This window comes from Medicago truncatula, chromosome 1, assembly GCF_003473485.1.
Source record: "Medicago truncatula cultivar Jemalong A17 chromosome 1, MtrunA17r5.0-ANR, whole genome shotgun sequence".
In the NCBI taxonomy this organism is placed as follows: Eukaryota; Viridiplantae; Streptophyta; class Magnoliopsida; order Fabales; family Fabaceae; genus Medicago; species Medicago truncatula.
Genome location: NC_053042.1, coordinates 7,422,935 through 7,441,478, shown reverse-complemented (window position 1 = coordinate 7,441,478; position 18,544 = coordinate 7,422,935). Strand labels below are relative to the sequence as shown.

The window sequence follows — 18,544 nt, the reverse complement described above, 5'->3', positions numbered from 1 at the left end:
AATATTAATACAAGAGAGGGAGAGAATCTAAGTAAGTATATTCTTCTATTTGGTCAATTCTTGCAAAGGCATGAGTTTTCTCTATGGTTTTGTTTTGTTTTGTTTGTTTTCAATTTGAAGCCAAGTGCGGTTGGGGTTGTCTTGTCAGCCAAACAGAATTGATTAAGCAAAGAATGTGGGAGACAATCAAAAAACATTAAAGGATAACAAACAGTTGACACAAATTCTTTTTAGGACTATTGTGGGCCATACCTCTCTATATTTATATCCCCCCCCTACTTTCATTTTCTCTTCACCACTTCCTACCTACCTTTCTTTTGCTAGGTCTCAATTATTTGGTCAAAATTCAAGCTATATATAGTCTATAGTATACTCTATAGTACACATTAATTCAATTATTCTACAAACAATGGCTGATTTAGGTTCAGCTTCTTCTAAGAGAATGTGGTGTTCTATTCCTGAAAAATTTCAGCTGCATGTGGCCATGTTGGCCTTGCAGTTTGGTTATGCTGGTTTCCATGTTGTTTCAAGAGCTGCACTTAACATGGGAGTTAGCAAACTTGTTTTCCCTGTCTATAGAAACATCATTGCTTTGCTTCTCCTCCTTCCATTTGCTTATTTCTTGGAAAAGTTAGCACCATTCCTCTAACAATTTCATTAATATTATTCACCTATCAAATTTTGTACAATTTAGCATATTCTCTTAAGGCACGTCTTAACACTTATCATATTTTATTTTAGGTTTTGTTAAGAGTGTCTGAATGCGATTTTTAATTAAGGAAATGTTTATTGAAAAAGTTAAATTGTTCAACTTTTAATATATTGAATTCATCAATTTTTATAAAAATTTACTACTATTTAAGATCGTTAAACAATATCCTTAAGAAGACACTAGATACATTCTCTTTTATTTTCTTATTTTAGTCCCCACAAAAAATTATTAATTAAAGTTGTTAAAAAATTTATTGGACTAAACTTGAAAGATATGTAATTTTATTGGTATTAAAAATATTTTTAACCCTATATTAATTGTTAAAATAAAAAAAATACATATATTACTAACATTTAGTATTTTACTTGTGTATATGTTGTTTATTTATTATCTATGATTCTCACATACTTGTTTCTTTTCCTTTTGTTCAGGAAGGACAGACCACCGATTAATTTAAACTTCCTCTGCCAGTTCTTTTGTCTCGCACTTATTGGGTATGTCTAATTATATAAAACCATGCAAACTTTAATCAAATTATAATGAATCAACTAAATTAATTGTCAGCTCATTGATAAAAAAAACATAATTTTATAAATTAAAGGAATAAAGTTTAAATTCACTTTTGAAAGTTGTAAGATAATCATTATACTTAATTATATTAAATTAAGGACTTTATACCTTTAATAATTATATATATGTTGAATTTAACAGGATTACAGCAAATCAAGGTTTCTACTTGCTTGGGTTGGATAACACATCCCCTACCTTTGCATCAGCAATACAGAATTCTGTCCCTGCCATTACATTTCTCATGGCAGTCATACTAAGGCAAGTAAAAAAATTCATATTATTTGACAAATTAAACTATATATTATGTGACACATTAAGTAATGCTAACCAAAAAAATTAATATGCAAAATTTAATCAACAGGATAGAGCAAGTAAGACTGAATAGAAAAGATGGAATTGCAAAAGTAGCAGGAACAATATTTTGTGTAATTGGTGCATCAGTGATTACATTATATCAAGGACCAACTATATATAGTCCAAGTAGTCACTTAAATAGTGGCACAAACACAACAATAATAACAGAAGTAACAACAACAACACCAATGATTGATTTTGGGACAATGTCACTTGGTGATGCTAAGGGAAAAAATTGGACACTTGGATGTCTTTATCTAATTGGACATTGTTTGTCTTGGTCTGCTTGGCTTGTGTTTCAAGCACCTGTCCTTAAGAAGTACCCTGCTCGTCTTTCTGTCACTTCCTATACATGTTTCTTTGGACTCTTGCAATTTCTTCTTATTGCTTTGGTTTTTGAAAGAAATGCTCAGGCTTGGATTTTTCACTCTGGTGGTGAAGCTTTCACTATTTTATACGCGGTTAGTTATACCGGTCTTAAATGTATTTTTGGTCCCCTACTTTTCAGATACAGATTGCATGCAGTCAAATTTTCATGCAATTCTATTGTCAGAGAATCTATGACCGTCTGATGGATATTAGACGATCCAGATCATCTGAATTCAAGTATGATTGCATGCAATCAATATAGGACATCAATTTTTTAAAATTTCAGAAATTTTCTTGACCACTTATTTAAACATGTATTAATTAATTTGCAGGGAGTGGTGGCATCTGGAATTGCATTTGCAGTACAAATATGGTGCATTGATAGAGGAGGTCCAGTGTTTGTTGCAGTGTATCAACCTGTTCAAACTTTTGTTGTAGCCATCATGGCTTCTATTGCTTTAGGAGAAGAGTTCTACTTGGGCGGGTTAGTCCTAATCCTAATTAAGCTCCTTAATTCAAATGTTTATGATAAATTCTGCTCTAAACACTCACAAAACACTAATTTTATTTTTGAATGCTTGACAACTTTGACCGCGTATTTTATGTATAATGATATTGTTTCCCCAAAATGACCTAAAGTGAGACGAAAGAATTTTTTTTATTGTTTGAACATTTATCATCTGAGTTGTATTTACTAAACACCTTGTCGGTTTGATACTCTGATTGCGATTTTATTTTGGTATTGATTAATATAAAGTTTATTATTTGATTTAATATTTAACATATTGACACAAATATCCTTATGGTCAAATTTGTTACCTAATTTATGATGAGAACTTAGAAAAGTAGAAGCAAAAAATCATCATAGGATATACTACTATTGAATGGAAGATCATGTCTCGTGTGCTTGTATTAATTAACATCAACTTTATCTTTTGTTCCCTTTAGATTTAACTTTATTGATAAAATAATATCCCTTTATATTACAGGATCATTGGTGCAGTGTTGATAGTAGCTGGACTATACTTTGTGTTGTGGGGTAAAAGTGAAGAGAAGAAATTTGCAAAGGAACAGCTTGCAATTGCATCATCAACAGAACATAGCATCATTAGACCCTCAAGCCACGCTAAAGCATCACTCACTCAACCATTCCTATCTTCTTCTTCTTCAACAGAAAATGTTTGATCAATCAATCAATCAATTAATTTACTATTACCTTATGGTACCATGCTTGTGTGTGTTGTGATCTTTTCTTTTTATTCAAATGCTTTCTTAGTAGATTATTTAGATTTGGAGTTTTTTTTTTTTTTTTTTTTATTTTTATGGGAAAATGTTGTAATAGTGCATGTCACTAAAAATGGGGCCTAGAGCCTTGTGAAATTAGTCCCATATGTTTTTATATATGTTAGTTAATTTATTTATGGTTTGATTTAAGGAAAAAATTATTTGAGATTACAAATATATAGTCATCATTATCGTGACATGGAAGGAAGGGCACAAATTTCTCAAGATTAGAATTGGTTTCAAAAGTATGGTAATTGGTAAGCATGAAGTTGTATTGTGACTCTTAAACGGAGTCATCATTTTGGTAATTATTTCATGTCAATTAAAACGACTACATAATGACTTAGATGCATGCTGGTAAAAATATCAAGCACACTTATAGTAATTAATTACTAAAGCTAATAGTGGGTGTCAGAAATGAGTTTGCAAGAAACAAGCTCGATATGAAGCATAAAAAATGTCTTGTGATGTATGCAATAAGTGATAAGAAATGGTCGAGGGCGTGTGCATGTGATTTAGGATTTTTAAACGTAAAGTGATTCTATAAATATTAAATCTCTATTTTAGTATATTTCTATGCTTTTGAATAATAAAAAATAATTATTTTGAACCACAAATATACAACTTCAAATATATTAATGTTTAATTTCAGCTTATTTTTAACCAAAACTCATCTCACAATCAATTTTGAAATACATACTAGCAAAGCTTTACCATAGTGATTTTCTAGAGTTTATGATTCATTTGTATCTAACAAATCTCACTTATATTATCGATTTACTAATAATACATAGATAGTTAAGTTTGACTCGTTTCAATATAGGATGATCCAAATCCCAAAAACTACTTTGAATTATGATCTATTATGTCGATATAAAGCAAGTATATGGAGATTGATACCAAAAAAAGAAAGACAAGTATACAAAGTTTGTTTCTACTTTCTAATATATCTATACTGCCCCCATGAGGCTACACGCGAACCTGCCATGTTGATTCTTGTGAAGACAAAAACAACTTGAGTAGATTAGGGGAAATTTAGGTTATTGATCAACTAAAAGTACCCAAGATCATATCATTAAAAGGCTATGTAAATGGAACATTAGACTAGGAGAAACCAATTTTTGAGTACTTAAATAAGTACTCCCTCCGTCTTACAATATTAGTCGTTTAAGATTTTTACACACAAATTAATAAATGCAATAAATTAGTCAACAGACATAAGAAAAACGGGAGTGCATAAAGAAAAAGCAAACAAAAAAAGAAGGATGAGAAGCCTAAACTATTTAGCCGTGTCAAAATAACGGTGCGTTTTAAAGGTAATGTGGAGTTTCGACCAAAAAAAAAGAAGGTAATGTGGCATAACCATGCGATAAAAAGACTAAACTATTTAGTACATTGTTTGTATATAAGGGTTATATCTCATTTGTACATGAAAAGTACATGACATAATACGATCATACATCATTTAAAGTAGCTTTAAATTGCATAAATTAGTGACAATAGCTCACCTTATCTTTCCAAAGTCAAACTTAAGGGTAAGGTAAAGAGGTAAAGGGTATGAAAAAGGAAACAAACAAACCAACATATTGTTCATTTGTCCAAATCTACATTTTTCAAAACCATGATTCTTAGAGTGCGTGTAGTGTGAAATCATGGGGATTGTGACTGCATACAAATAATCTTATTTTGCTTTAAATTTTGGAGAAAAAAGTGTAAATAGTCTTATTTTGCTTTAGAGTTTGGAGAAAATGTATTGTCCACTATTCTCTTTCATTTATAGATTTTTTATGGAGGTAGAATATGACTTCTAAGAAAAAGTAGTTGACTTGTAAAATTTAATAATTGTAGAAAAGCTAAAATATATAGCTTGGCTTGGAAAATATACTAGTTAACTTAACAACGTCTATCTATAGAAAAACATAATAAATTTTGATTCTATATTTTTAAATAAAATGAGAAATTATGCAATTACATCTAGTTAGTTAAATTAAACTTTTATTTAATTTATTTATCTTCAATTGTTTTAAAATGACTTAAACTAAACATATTTGTAATGTATATAAAATTATTGGCATAAATATAACATAACATAGTGCTAAGCAAGCACCATATTCATTCATAACCATTTGTTCACACCATGTAATATATACACTATTTGACACTATAATAAAGATCCAAGACAAAAGTGCTAACAAAATCACTATGTCATGGTCTTCACTTTAGTCAAGTTTAACACACATTATTATCATACATGTAACATATTTGCTACTTATAGTATACTAATTGATCTTTCACTCCTTATGTACCTAGCTAAAGGAAGGAGTACCATAAATATATACACACTATACTATGTGTATATTATAGTATAGTATACATGTACCTAATGCAAGACCATATCTATATATACACTCTCACACACACACACACACACACACACTATATTTTATATATGATTGATTATTTCATGATGATATATTTAGTTTTGTAGTTTGAGTTTGATTTGATTGATGTTGATTTACATGCACCATGGAGTTTGTAGAGAATCCCAAGCACCAACTTCAGCAAAATTTGCACCTGAATTATAAATTCCATCAGCATCATCAACAATCATTGGAAAATCCATTGAAATTGCAGCATCTAAAGACATAGCAGCTTCTGTCCAAATTGAATCATCATCAATTACTGGCATGGTTTCATAATTCACTGTTCCAAAAAATGAATCACTACTAATCTCCATACCCTTTGATTCCATTGTATTTGTAATAGTACTATTACTATCCAATGGAAATGACATAACAGAATTATCACTGCTATATATTGGTGTAATATCACCACCAACTTGTTGAGAAGACAGAGACACAAAAACAGGACTATTATTGTTGTTGTTGTTCATGTTTATGTTGTTGCAAATATTGAAGCTATTGTTAATGTTATTGTTGTTGTTGGGTTGAATTTGAATATGAGGATGTTGTTGTTGTTGTTGCATTTGAGGTGGTGTAGGAGAGGGTGATGAAGTAGTATTTTGAGGGGGTGTAGAAAGTTCTGGGAGGTTAAGTTTTGCATCAGAACCATAAAGTTTACGAGCAGCAGCATCATAAGCTAAAGCAGCTTCATGAGAGGTTTCAAAAGTACCAAGCCAAAGACGAGCACCACGATTAGGTTCGCGAATTTCAGCCACCCATTTACCCCATGTTCTCTGCCTCACACCTTTGTAAGTGCAACTTGCATTTTCAGGTCCTCCTTTACCTCTCATACACCCTTTTCTTGAACTTGCTTGTGCTGGTCTTTTCAGCTGTTTTCTCTCTTCAATTCCCATCCCTGATTTCATCATTTTTTTCAGCTTCTACTTCTGTAGTTTGTGTTGTGTTTATTACTATGACACACTCAGGTTTCAGTTACAACAGAGAAAAGAAGAAATGAAAATGTGGATGGATTTGAGTGTGTGTGTGTGTGTGTTATGGACCAAAACAGTATTAGAGTAAGGTATTTATATGTGAAAACAAATGTGTAGTAATGTGCTAAATACAAGTATATGAAACGTGGCCCTTAGTGAGTTTGAGCTGCTACTTGTCATCATGAACAAGGCTAACCGTGTCAACTATTAGCCTTACTGTTGATATATCTTGTACACACTTGGCTTAAGCTTTTCTATATAGTTTAATTCTCAAGAACAAAATTCTCACTTGATTTCCCTTTTTCCTTTGTTTTTGTTTGAAATCATTAATGAAGGGTCATCAATTAAATGAATGTAGGTATATTTCTTTAGGTCTGGTAATTCAGAGATCGACCAACAGAAAAGTACTTAAAGTATGATCGATAATTGTTTCTACTAAAATTTGAACTAGGATTTTCGAAATGACACATTGTTAACTCGAGCTCATTATATACTTGAGTCCAATCATATGGTTAATGAATGAATGTAGTATATAATAAAGTAATGTTGATTTGGATAATAGACATTTACTATTGGGTAGGTTCGGTGACGTTTGGAGGAAACGGTTGAAGATAAGTATTCAAAAATCACATTCACATGAGAAGCCTTTGTACGTGGAAAGAAACAATCCCAGGTGTTTGAAAGTGCAAGAGAATTGGAATCAGTCATCAATGTGGCTAGTAAAAGAGCCAAAAACTAACTAGATTCATTGGAATCTTACACCACTTGCAGACACATTTACGAGTTTACCAATATTGATAATATCCATTATGCATTGCACCTGTGTGTATGACTTTATTATTTTGTTAAGGTTCAGATTTAAGAATCTCAATTTGATATGATAAGTACTAGTAGTATTTTGTACTACATTGCTAGTATATATCTTGTGCATTTTCTTTTTGTATGTTGAAGTTAAAAATTCAAAGTGGTTCCTCTATGCCTCGGTTAGGAATATATCTCTTGAAAGTCTAAACATAAAAGAACTTTGTATTAACATAAATCAAAAAACTGAATTGAGTGATTGTGATCAAAATAGATACTAGAGATATAAAAGTTAATTACATATTAGTTAGGAGTTAGTTGGTCTAATATACTATTTGATGTAACAGTTACAGTTCTCTCTTAATGAATGTTATTTTCATTTCTTTTTTCTATAATTTTTCTTGTTTATGAGTTCAATAAAAAATTCTATTAATAGATGGTCATTAGATCATGATACCATATAAAAAATGGGGTATCCCCTCACCTTCAAAGTTTTAAGGAGAAATTTGTTCTACTCTCTAGTTTTTAAGGTAATGGGAAATAACCAAGTGATAAGTAGACTAAACTATTTGGTACACTTGTGTATATAAGGAGGCTTATCACATTTGTAGTGGAAGAGTACATGACACAATATGGTCATACATCTACATCATTTAAAATAGCTTTAAATGGTATAAAACTTTAGTAGCTAACCTTATCTTCACAAAGTCAAACACAATGGGTGCAGTAAAGGGTATTCAAAAGGAACCAAACAAATCAACACATTGTTTGGTCAAATCAAGGTTTTTCAAACCAAAATTCCTAAAATCCAGGTTCTGTGCATTCACATCTATGTGACTCAACCTTGGAAATACATATAGTCACACACATCTCAATCGTCTAATCAAGATTAAACATTCTAAATTTTAATCTCAACATTTAGATTTTAAAAAACCATAATCTAATTTTGGATTGTCCAAGATCAAACGATCGAGATGCACGAGTGTGCAGTCACACTGCGCTGCACCTAATTCAAACCCCGATTCCTGAGTGTTTTATTTCTCATTGACTTTTGTTTGTTTGCGAGTTTAAGGTAACTGGTACATTGTAAACTTCCAATTTGAATTTTGACCAAATTTTCTGTTGCACAAGCACAATTTTGCTTTTAGGTGTCAAAGCTATAGTTATTATTATATGGAAACAATTGAGTTGAGATATTGCAGACAGATGCAATAAAATATAGTTGATGACCATATTAGCAATTTACATTACAACTATTGATCCATGAATAGGCGTCGCTATCATTTCATGGAATTACCGGTATTCAAAAGCTAAATAACTTGGAGAAAAATGAACACAAGGCAAGACAAACTTAACAATGGCCTGAGTGTGCAAAATTCAATATTCAATGGAGTACAATGTTTCTTTGTCCTAAGAATATATCAATATCAATAATATTAACATTGCAACAATTGATTGATACAATTTACAACAACGGATATATTTACATGTTAAATTGTCAATCTTGCTCGTAAGAAAATCTAAGGTCCAGGATTGGACTATCACTTGATAATACTTCCAACGTCTGACATCACATTAGTATCAATAAAACCAAGAGTTAATTCTTTTAATTTTTGTTCTCTGATAATGTCAAATTAACACCCGAACCAAATTATGAGTAGTCTTTGCCGAAAGCGCCATTGAACTGCAAGTGTTTGACAAAGTTAGGACGCAAATCTCACCGTGGCACACTAGAAACCAACGGTTCCTTGGAATCAACGCACTGCCTTAAAGCGGCCCTTATCTCCTTTAACATCTCGCTAACCCTGATACGCTTTCTGCAATAAGACAACATAAAATTTTGACCTAAGACGACTGGGTACTATGAAAAGTATGATATAAATTGTCTAAACAATTAGCACTATTTGTGAAATGAAATGTTATGAAGGAAAACACTTCAGAAAAGAAATATTATGAAACAAAACATCAAGCACTTACAGAACACTAACTCCAATAACAGAGTGAGGTCGTGGATAGTCCTCAAGTTTCTTTTCCTTTGGGTCACTTTCTTCAGACAATAATTGAGCCGAAACTTCAGAGCTTGGTTTTGGTTCAGAAGCTGCACCATTACTGCCAATTCTCATAATTTCTTGAGTCAATGTTGGAAGCCTGTCCTCAACCTGAAATTAAAATTAACGAACATTTTTATTGTGTGACTTATTTTTTCATATTACAAGATAGTAACACGGAAGGGTGAGCTTTGGCGCAATGGTAAAGTAGACGCCATGTGGCGAGGTGGCCTTGGGTTCTAGATGTAGAAACAGAGCCTCCCATCCCAGGGGCTAAATGTATGACCCTCACTAGACTCCACAATGATGGGAGCCTCATTAACTGAGCCTCCTTTTACAAAATAATAGGATATTAAAAGATATACTCAAACTCAGATTGAGGGTAGTAGTAGGAAACTACATACCTCTGGCAGGTCAATCTTATTCAAAACAACAATGTATGGTCGTTCAAGGTACTCGGGATTATACATGCGCAACTCCTGCAAAACAGAATTAGAATGGAGAGAATAAGCAAGATTAAAAACTCCAAAACATGAGGGAAATGATAAGTTGGACTGACCACAAATTACTTTATGCACATTAAACTGACTAAATTTTATGCACAAATTACTTCCTGCCTGTGACTCAAAATCCAAAAGCAAAAGAAAGGGGAAAGAATAAAGAACAAACAGAAAATTTGTGGCTATCAATGGATGGTTTTCGAGGTAAATTATCAGAGCTAATAAAGGTAATAGACCAATTAAACTCCCTTCCAAGCATTTAACTAAAAACTTGATTAAAAAATAAACGGCAAACATTATGTATACATGGATAATAAAACATAGATGTGTTGAAATATCCCTTTAGAGGAACCAAATCCCCCTTCTCTGATTGTTAGAAGAATGCAATCTATAAGATTATTCGGTACTCGTTTGATTAGTTTGGGATTTTTTGTGCGTTGAGGTGCGTTGTTTTTTCTAGTGATGGGGGCTAAATCTAACACATTGTCTGCATCGTTTTTGCAGTTGGTAAGCTATGTATATTCCTAGCATACCTTGTGCTGCTCACTATTGGTGATATATTTATTATTAATATTTGCTTCTTAAAAAATATAATGGAGTCTATACGGGCGTAAACCAAACACCCACAACGTCAAGTAAAGCTGTTAAACCAAGAAAAAACTTGAATCTAAATCATAAAATACAATGTACATACTTCTCTGACAGTTCTGTAGTCATTTACAGGGTTTTCAGTAGATGCATCAACAACATGGACCAGTAGCCGGGTCCTCCTTAGATGCCTCAAAAAATTGCGACCAAGACCCTGAAAGATTAAAAAAAAATCATATTTAATAATTAGCAGCTAAATGGTTTAAAAGATGGATATTTGATGGCGATATATATGCATTTATTGATACCTTTCCCAAGTGAGCACCTTCTATAAGACCAGGCAAATCTGCCAATGTAGCTTCAGACGAATACATCCCTGCTCCCAAGTTGGGATCACCATCAAGGCGTCCAAGATTTGGCATTAGTGTTGTAAAAGGATAATCTGCAATATCGGGTTTTGCAAGTGTAATGGCTGCCAGAAGCGTTGATTTTCCAGCATTTGGAAGTCCCTACAACAAGATTAACTTGATCTTGAACAGTTGAATGAAAAAGTAAAACCTTCTACAAAGCAGTCTTTCACTTACTCACAGCCAACGAATTTCACTTCGACAAAAAAACGGTAATAGCCAATTTTAGTTCACCATATTAAAAAAGGATTTATACAGTACAAAGAAACTAGATGAAACCACTCATGCTTTAGAACACATCACCACATTATCCTTCACAATCTTCACTAAAATCATGGTAAAATCAATACTTAGGTTTCCCAGAAATCTCAAAATTATCATCATTGGTAAAGAGATGAGACACAAAAACCACTCATCAACGTTCCACGGTTATTTATTATGAAGATAAAGTGAGAACACACAGAGAACTAAATAAGGCATTATGCATAGATACAATACTTACAATTAAACCAACGTCGGCTACAACTCGTAGGATCAACTCCAACTTAACTTCCTCCCCAGGTTGACCATGAACCAAAACCTGTAACAATTTTAAAATGACAGTGTTTTATCTTACATTAAGATAGGAACAAAGGTAACTAAATACTGTGACATCTACTTTACACTAGTAAATCCAGAATGTTCAAAAACTATTGTTTCTGGTTTCAAGATACATTTTCATTTCCTGATAAAACTGAATATGAAATTGATAATTTAAAAACATAGTTCCAGAGAGATTTGGACAGAAATACCGAGTACTGACAAATGAGCACGTATTTTGGACAGAAATTCGGTTGGTCTATTATGGATTGCAAAATTTAAACCAACATTAATTGAACTGAGAGAGCAAGAACAAAGCCCTGTTGATTCAATCCTTCAATACATGCCTAATGAAGTCGCTAATGATGGCTTCCAGAGAGATACAATCAAGTAAGTATTTCAGTGAACACATAAATAATCAATAGACTTTACCTTATCTGAGTCATCTCTCATCACATTAGTTGTTAAACTCGTCGCTTTTTTCCTATTGTGCCGTGGCATTTCTAACAAGCTAATCTGGTAAGACGAGAAAAAGTTTGAATCAGATTGAAAATACAACAATAATAACCAAGATAGGTGTAAACCACAACTAATACTTTCCAGGAAAGAAGATAATGTTGATACAGTAGTTTTGAAGGAAAAAAATTCCTTAGTTACAGAGTACATTACCAATGAGTGTGAATTTATTTATTCTATTGCTCTAATTATTCCGTTTTACTACCAATTGGAATCTGTACAACTTACCTACGGCTAGATTATGTCTTAAATGGATTGAACTGTCTGATTCACTAATCAATTAGAAAAATAATTAGAATTTGAAAGAGATTCTAATCTGTATTACCCCTCCTTGTCCGCCCCTCGCAACAAGAACTTCATCACCGGGTCGTGCTAAATCAGCTAACATCTTTCCTCGTTTGCTTTTCACAACTGTGCCTGTAATCCACAATAATAAACTCAATGAGGGAAATCAAGTTTAGTTTTTTATAGGTTGTTTTCACGAAAATGTGGTTTCACAATAATTTTAAACAGAAAACGAAATGAATACAAGGTGATAACTATTGTAATAGAGTAATGCTAAACAGTATGAAGCAATTTATTCACGAAATGGACGACAGTACAAAATTACTGACCATACATGACCAAAGTGGTAAGATAGAATTTAAATGATGGACAAAAACACTGACAAATTCAAGATACTCATTTCGTGACTTTCTTTCCAATTTGCTTTCGTAACAACGAGCATTTCCGATTGTAATAATATTGAACACAGATTGATTTAGAGTGAGAACAAGAAAGCAAACTAACACCATAACCAATGTTTTTAAAACTGAAGCAGACACTTCAACCCGTTAAACTATGAAAAGACACTGTTTATGATTCGGTTATTTGAGTGAATTGATGACAGTTTTGTCCGGATTCTAGCATTTGAAAAGCAGCGTAACCATAGCCTAGTGGTCACACCAGTTCAGTTTTTAACACATTGCATTTGACTTTGTATTAGTTTTTTTTTTTTTGGTTCTAAAGAGCTAAGCTGTGAAACTCACACATTAATAAGTACTGAAAAGTAGGGAATTGCGAGTTCAAACTCGCACTCCAACGTATCAAATGTCCTGTCGGAATTGGCTTATTTGAACTTATCTACAGACATAAGCACGTGTAACACCACTATTTGGAGGAACTTATAAAAACAACTTACTACATGTTCATAGACTATTTTCAGCTTATATCCAAAAGTTATAAAAAATAGCTTATACATAAACGCTTATGCTATAAGTTGCAAGTTTCCCTATTTATCCAAAGAGAGTCATAACATTAAAAAATGAAATTTGCAAACAAACCTAGAGGAACAGGAATACGAACGGTAGGAGCGGAAATTCCATTCCTCAAGTAAGAAGTAAAAACACCAACAGCATCAACATTCCCACCACGTTTCGCATTAAACCGACTCTTACTATGAAACTCCAACAATGTATCTTTTCCTTCATCAGCATAAAGAATCACATCACCACCATGACCACCCATTGGTAGTATCAAAGACCCATCAAAATCTCTCTTCAACGCGCTTTTCTTATGACTATTATCAATAATCGCTTTTTTCGTTTTTGATTTTGGTTTTTCAATTTCCTTTTTGGGTTTTTGGTTTAGTATTGCTCCGTGACCACCGTCTCCTCCACGAACGGTGATGATTACTTGGTCGAAGAATTTGTGAGGTTCTTTGGTTAAGGCTGGTGAGGGTGGTGGTTGCGTAGGGTTTAAGGTTTGAATTCTGCATTGTATTGTTTTTCGTTTGTGTTGTTGGAATTTGAAGGTTCTTTGTGGAAGTTGAAGGAAGTGATTATTGGAAAAGCGCGTTTTGGGTAAGTGGATTGTGAGAAATGAAGGTGGTGGTGAAATGAGTGAAGAAGCCATTGTCTGAATTTTGATAGAAGAAGAAGATAAAACCCAGGCCGATATAACTTTTGTTCAAATGTTACTATTAGACATTAGTCACATTTTTTTTGTAAGACAAAATATGAAATTTTTAATTTTAAAAAACAATTACAATATTTTTGCTCAAAAAAATAGTAATTACAATTTTAATTAATTTAGACTAAAGGGATTTTCTTTGTAAGTCATAAGTTGTTTTTATAACGCGTTTAAGAGAGTTTATTAAATAAGTTGAATCTATCTTATAAACATGTCATAAGTTGTTTTTATAAACTCTCTCAAACAATCTCGTGTAAATAAACTTATAAAAATAAGTTGAATACAACATAGGGACAAGTCAATTAGTCGGCTTTCTCCTCTCTAAAGTGAAGTTGATTTTGACGGTGGTTTAGTTTTGAAGTGGAAGGAAGAAGAAGAAAAAAATGTTGTGACTCTGTTTTTTTCTCTCACGTGTTTACCATGCCTTTTTTTTTTTTTTTTTTGTTCATTTATTTTAAGGGAAAATATCGGTCGACCACTTTTATGTTGTACACCTTTGTACCACTGCTGATGTGGCATGGATATTTTAGTGCTTTCACACTTTTTTCTTAGATTCATTCAACCACCTTCCTCACTCTTTGTGTTCGTCCATCTTCTTCGTACCACAACAACAACCTTGCCATAACCACCTCCTCCTCCTCTTCTTCTTTATACCACCACCGTTCAAATCTGGAACTCACTGCAACGGTGAGACCGTGGACGAAAAAACCATGGATGACGACGGTGACACTGTGAACGACGACTGTGACGAAGACACGATGAGGACGACGAAAGAGGACCGATGGAGGTGGTGAGGACGGGCGGATCCGCGATGTGAAAAGGAGGTCGCCAGAGAAGAGGACGGTGACACATGAGGATGAGTGGTGGCTGGTGAGGAGGACGATGGTGGTGGTGGATAACAGTGACAAGGACGATGGTGGGGATAACGGAGATGGTGAGGCGATGGGTGATGATGGCGTCGGATCTGGGACGCCCGGTGGTGGTGGAAGAAAGGGTGAAAAGAGAGAGAGTGAGCAACAATGAGAGGGAGGGTGGTGACGGAGTCCTACAGATCTCGCGGCGGAGGTGTGGCGGACAAAAATTGAGAAGATGGTGGTTGACATAGGTTGGAGAGGAATGGGACAAGAGAGGAAGTGAGAGAATACTGGTGGATGAGAGGGAGATGATGAGATGGCACTTTTTGGAGTATTTTATAATAAACAGAGACATGTAAAAGGGTGTCCAAGAGATGGATGCCACATAGGGATGTTTACCTATCATCACCTAAGGGGTTACAAGTGAGACACTGTGATTGATCAATGTCACATGACGACGCCGACGCCTTAATTATACAGGAAGGTAGTTCCACAACAAGACGGTAAATCAAAACAAAGACGTACCAAGATAACAAACAACATAACTCCGGTTCAAATGGGCCGATTTGTTATGGTTTTTTTTAATGACTTTTTATTTTTTTTGTTGTAATTCTTTTATAAGAGAAATTTTTAAAGAAAGTTCAAATAAAAAATTGGTCTAGTTATAAGAATGTTAAATCTTTAACATTTGAATATCAATTATTAAATGTTTTTTTTTAAATCAGTTTTTAAATGTTGAAAATACCCTTTTTATTTAAAACAAAATAGTTTATACTATTTCACGAGTAATTCTAAAAAAAAACCATTTTTATAAATACAAGATAATAACTATTTTTTTAATCTATAACAAACGGGGGACTCGTATATATCATCATAGAGACTCATAGCTAGAGTGACATTGACTTAGGCTAGACTCTTATCTTCTTCTTCTTCTTTTATTTTTTTAGGGAAATTAGACTCTTATCTTGTTGACCGTTATAAATCGAATTTCTTAATTCAACATTGACAAATTATTAAAATTATGATCAAAAAGGAATTATAATCAATTTTAATTATGAGGTTTTGTAAAAAAAAAAAACGTTATTTATGAGGTAAAAGTATAATTGACGACATCACATGTACACTTTAAGAATATTCTTTATGAAATGAAATATTATAAGAATGAGGCATCATGACATATCGTGCACATATATGCAATTTATATTCTCGTGTAAACTAAGCAAACTAGATTCGAAAGAAGAGAAAAATGGCAGCTGAAGAAGGACAGGTGATCGGTGTTCATACCGTTGAACAGTGGAAGGAGGAGATCCAGAAGGGAAATGACTCCAAAAAACTGGTATTCATCAAATACTATATATACATAACTTTATGTTCAATCTTCTTCATATATATTTGCTTTTCAACCCTGTATATTTTGATCCAAAAGTGTTTATGAATTGTTCAATATTCATAAAATCTAAGTTACATGTATATTTTAGTGTATTTGGATTAACAATTTAATTTAACCACTCAAGCTTTAAGTTGCCTTCTAAGCATCCGAACCTAAGCACATGAGAGGAGCCACCGCGGTGTTAAAACCTTAATTATAGTGGTTTCCTACTAAAGTATGATTAAATCTATGGTGCATAGGTGAGATAAGTTTTATACCATGTATACAAATTTGCTTTTAATATTGGATCAATAAATCTTACCATTAAATCAAATGAGATATGATTGAAATTATTGATCCAATTAATGAAAAATAAAATTGTACAAGTTGGAAGATGAAATATGATTAAACTATTTGAATATAAATTGTAATCTATTTGAAATTGGCTAGAAATAATGAGCTGAAAACCACATATGAATGTCATAATCATATTTTTATAAGTTCATCCAAACACTTGTGCCAAAAAATAAACTCTAAACCAGGGTACCATTCTCTAGGTTAGTTTTTTTAACCTACATTAAATGCTTAATTTAAAATCAAATTTTTGTATCGTTGTGTTTTGAACTAAGCATAATTTGCCATTTTTATATGGTCCAGGATGAACAAACTTGCGTTACGTACCTTTCAATGTTATTATTAGCCTCTAAAACCGTGACACTAACTTAGTAATTCACTTTTTTATTCGAAGAGTTAACATCAACAAAGAATTTATTTTGTTGGTTGAAATGACAGTTGGACATTTCAAAATGTCATTTTCATGTTTGCCTTAATTTATAACCACCTTTATGTGCTTATTTGTTTTGGAAACTTTATGCATTTATATTAGTTGAATACTTTTTTAGTTTAAATACAATTTTGTTGTTGTTTAAGTTGATAATAGCATTATACATAACCTTTGAAGCACGTACACCGACACACCGACGCTGCTATTAATTCGAAAAAATTACATAATTTAGTGTAATTATATATGTCGGTGTCGAACATGACACGTTTTCCGACACTGAGACACGCCTAATCCGAAAATTATCCGTATTTCATAGTTGATAACGCTTATAATGAATTGCATTTCATTGAATAATAGATTGTGGTGGATTTTACTGCTTCATGGTGTGGTCCATGCCGTTTTATTGCTCCAATTCTAGCTGAGATTGCTAAGAAGATACCTGAAGTCATCTTCCTCAAGGTGGATATTGATGAAGTAAAGGTATAACCATATCTTAATCTATATTACCTTATTCTTTCTCAAGTTTAATACATGCTTAAAATCACGTTGAGTTTGAAGAAATCACAACTTCAACGAGATTTTGATGAAACTCTGAAGTGTAGCTTTTGTCAAAATCACAGTAGGACATCATGATTCTGCCAAACTCAGATAACACAATCAAAATTTACCATGTTCTGTCATCTTATGATCATGCTATAGTAACATTGTTTGGAACATGTTTCTAAGTTTCCAATTTGGCCTATTTCAGAGTGTTGCTAAGGAATGGTCTGTTGAGGCTATGCCAACATTCTTGTTCTTGAAAGAAGGTAAGGAAGTGGATAAGGTAGTCGGTGCTAGGAAGGAAGAGCTGGAAAATGCAATCACCAAGCATAAGGATGCAACTGTTGCTACTGCTTGAAGTATTAGATGAAGATCATGAATAATAATATTACATTTATCCTTTGTCGGTTTTCATGTTTTTATTATGCTTGAAAATAAATTGTTGCATTGGCCTACTTCAATTGACTAGTGAGTAGTGACTAAAATTTGTTTGTATCATTATGATAATTTGATGTAAATGCCATGGTCCCTTTGTTGATGGTTGGCAATTATGTTGATGAAAATGGTCCCTTCTTCTGGTTGATTACTATTGACCAACAATTAAGCTGATATATATATTGATGATTTTAATCTAAAAAAAAATTATTTGGAGAATTTTAACTGTGAATGTCTTTTTTGATTACCAATTACTAGGATTCAAATTCACTATTTTATACTCCGATCAATTTCAATAGTGGTAAAAACAATTATACATACAATACTCGCTCTGTCTCTAAATAATATTCCGTTTAAGGTTTGTGTATTATTTTTAAGAAAATGATTAATTGTTGGACTGGCATGGATAGACCATTCTATTTGGTTGTTTAAGTCAGGCCAGTCAGCTCAGCTCGTCTTCAGTCAACGCTGGTTTGATTGTTCAAATCAG

The 18,544-nt window shown here is 32.8% G+C and overlaps 4 protein-coding genes across 4 annotated transcripts; 2 read left to right on the top strand and 2 right to left on the bottom strand.

Annotated features, from left to right (window-relative positions):
• Positions 1–293: 293 nt before the first annotated feature.
• On the top strand, positions 294–3,464 carry LOC11414553 (protein WALLS ARE THIN 1). Its single transcript, XM_003589297.4, has 6 exons — positions 294–630; positions 1,144–1,206; positions 1,424–1,540; positions 1,644–2,097; positions 2,338–2,489; positions 2,995–3,464. Exons 1-6 carry the CDS (start codon positions 410–412, stop codon positions 3,188–3,190), a joined length of 1,203 nt encoding a protein of 400 aa, XP_003589345.1. The 5' UTR covers positions 294–409; the 3' UTR covers positions 3,191–3,464.
• Positions 3,465–5,363: 1,899 nt separating this feature from the next.
• Positions 5,364–6,747, bottom strand: LOC11414552 (dehydration-responsive element-binding protein 2D). Its single transcript, XM_003589296.3, has one exon. The coding sequence runs from the start codon at positions 6,618–6,620 to the stop codon at positions 5,805–5,807; it is 816 nt and encodes a 271-aa protein (XP_003589344.1). The 5' UTR covers positions 6,621–6,747; the 3' UTR covers positions 5,364–5,804.
• Positions 6,748–8,835: 2,088 nt separating this feature from the next.
• LOC11411567 (probable GTP-binding protein OBGC2) lies at positions 8,836–14,082 on the bottom strand. Its single transcript, XM_003589295.4, has 9 exons — positions 13,445–14,082; positions 12,448–12,539; positions 12,039–12,122; positions 11,530–11,607; positions 10,929–11,129; positions 10,727–10,834; positions 9,937–10,011; positions 9,462–9,643; positions 8,836–9,301 (listed from the first exon to the last, which is right to left on the bottom strand). Exons 1-9 carry the CDS (start codon positions 14,013–14,015, stop codon positions 9,202–9,204), a joined length of 1,491 nt encoding a protein of 496 aa, XP_003589343.2. The 5' UTR covers positions 14,016–14,082; the 3' UTR covers positions 8,836–9,201.
• Positions 14,083–16,113: 2,031 nt separating this feature from the next.
• On the top strand, positions 16,114–18,252 carry LOC11419222 (thioredoxin H-type). The gene is made up of 3 exons (NM_001422387.1): positions 16,114–16,262; positions 17,437–17,559; positions 17,828–18,252. The coding sequence occupies exons 1-3, from the start codon at positions 16,173–16,175 to the stop codon at positions 17,975–17,977; spliced, it is 363 nt and encodes a 120-aa protein (NP_001409316.1). The 5' UTR covers positions 16,114–16,172; the 3' UTR covers positions 17,978–18,252.
• The last annotated feature ends 292 nt before the right edge of the window (positions 18,253–18,544 follow it).

Coding starts and splice junctions, on each gene's coding strand:
- LOC11414553 (XM_003589297.4), top strand. CDS start 410: ATGGCTGATTTAGGTTCAGCTTCTTCTAAGAGAATGTGGTGTTCTATT. Junction 2,098..2,337: donor CTTTCACTATTTTATACGCG/GTTAGTTATACC, acceptor ATTAATTTGCAG/GGAGTGGTGGCATCTGGAAT. Junction 2,490..2,994: donor GAAGAGTTCTACTTGGGCGG/GTTAGTCCTAAT, acceptor TTTATATTACAG/GATCATTGGTGCAGTGTTGA.
- LOC11414552 (XM_003589296.3), bottom strand. CDS start 6,620: ATGATGAAATCAGGGATGGGAATTGAAGAGAGAAAACAGCTGAAAAGA.
- LOC11411567 (XM_003589295.4), bottom strand. CDS start 14,015: ATGGCTTCTTCACTCATTTCACCACCACCTTCATTTCTCACAATCCAC. Junction 11,608..12,038: donor TGAGAGATGACTCAGATAAG/GTAAAGTCTATT, acceptor AAATTGTTACAG/GTTTTGGTTCATGGTCAACC. Junction 10,012..10,726: donor ACTACAGAACTGTCAGAGAA/GTATGTACATTG, acceptor TCTGTTTTGCAG/GAGTTGCGCATGTATAATCC.
- LOC11419222 (NM_001422387.1), top strand. CDS start 16,173: ATGGCAGCTGAAGAAGGACAGGTGATCGGTGTTCATACCGTTGAACAG. Junction 16,263..17,436: donor GAAATGACTCCAAAAAACTG/GTATTCATCAAA, acceptor ATTGAATAATAG/ATTGTGGTGGATTTTACTGC. Junction 17,560..17,827: donor TGGATATTGATGAAGTAAAG/GTATAACCATAT, acceptor GGCCTATTTCAG/AGTGTTGCTAAGGAATGGTC.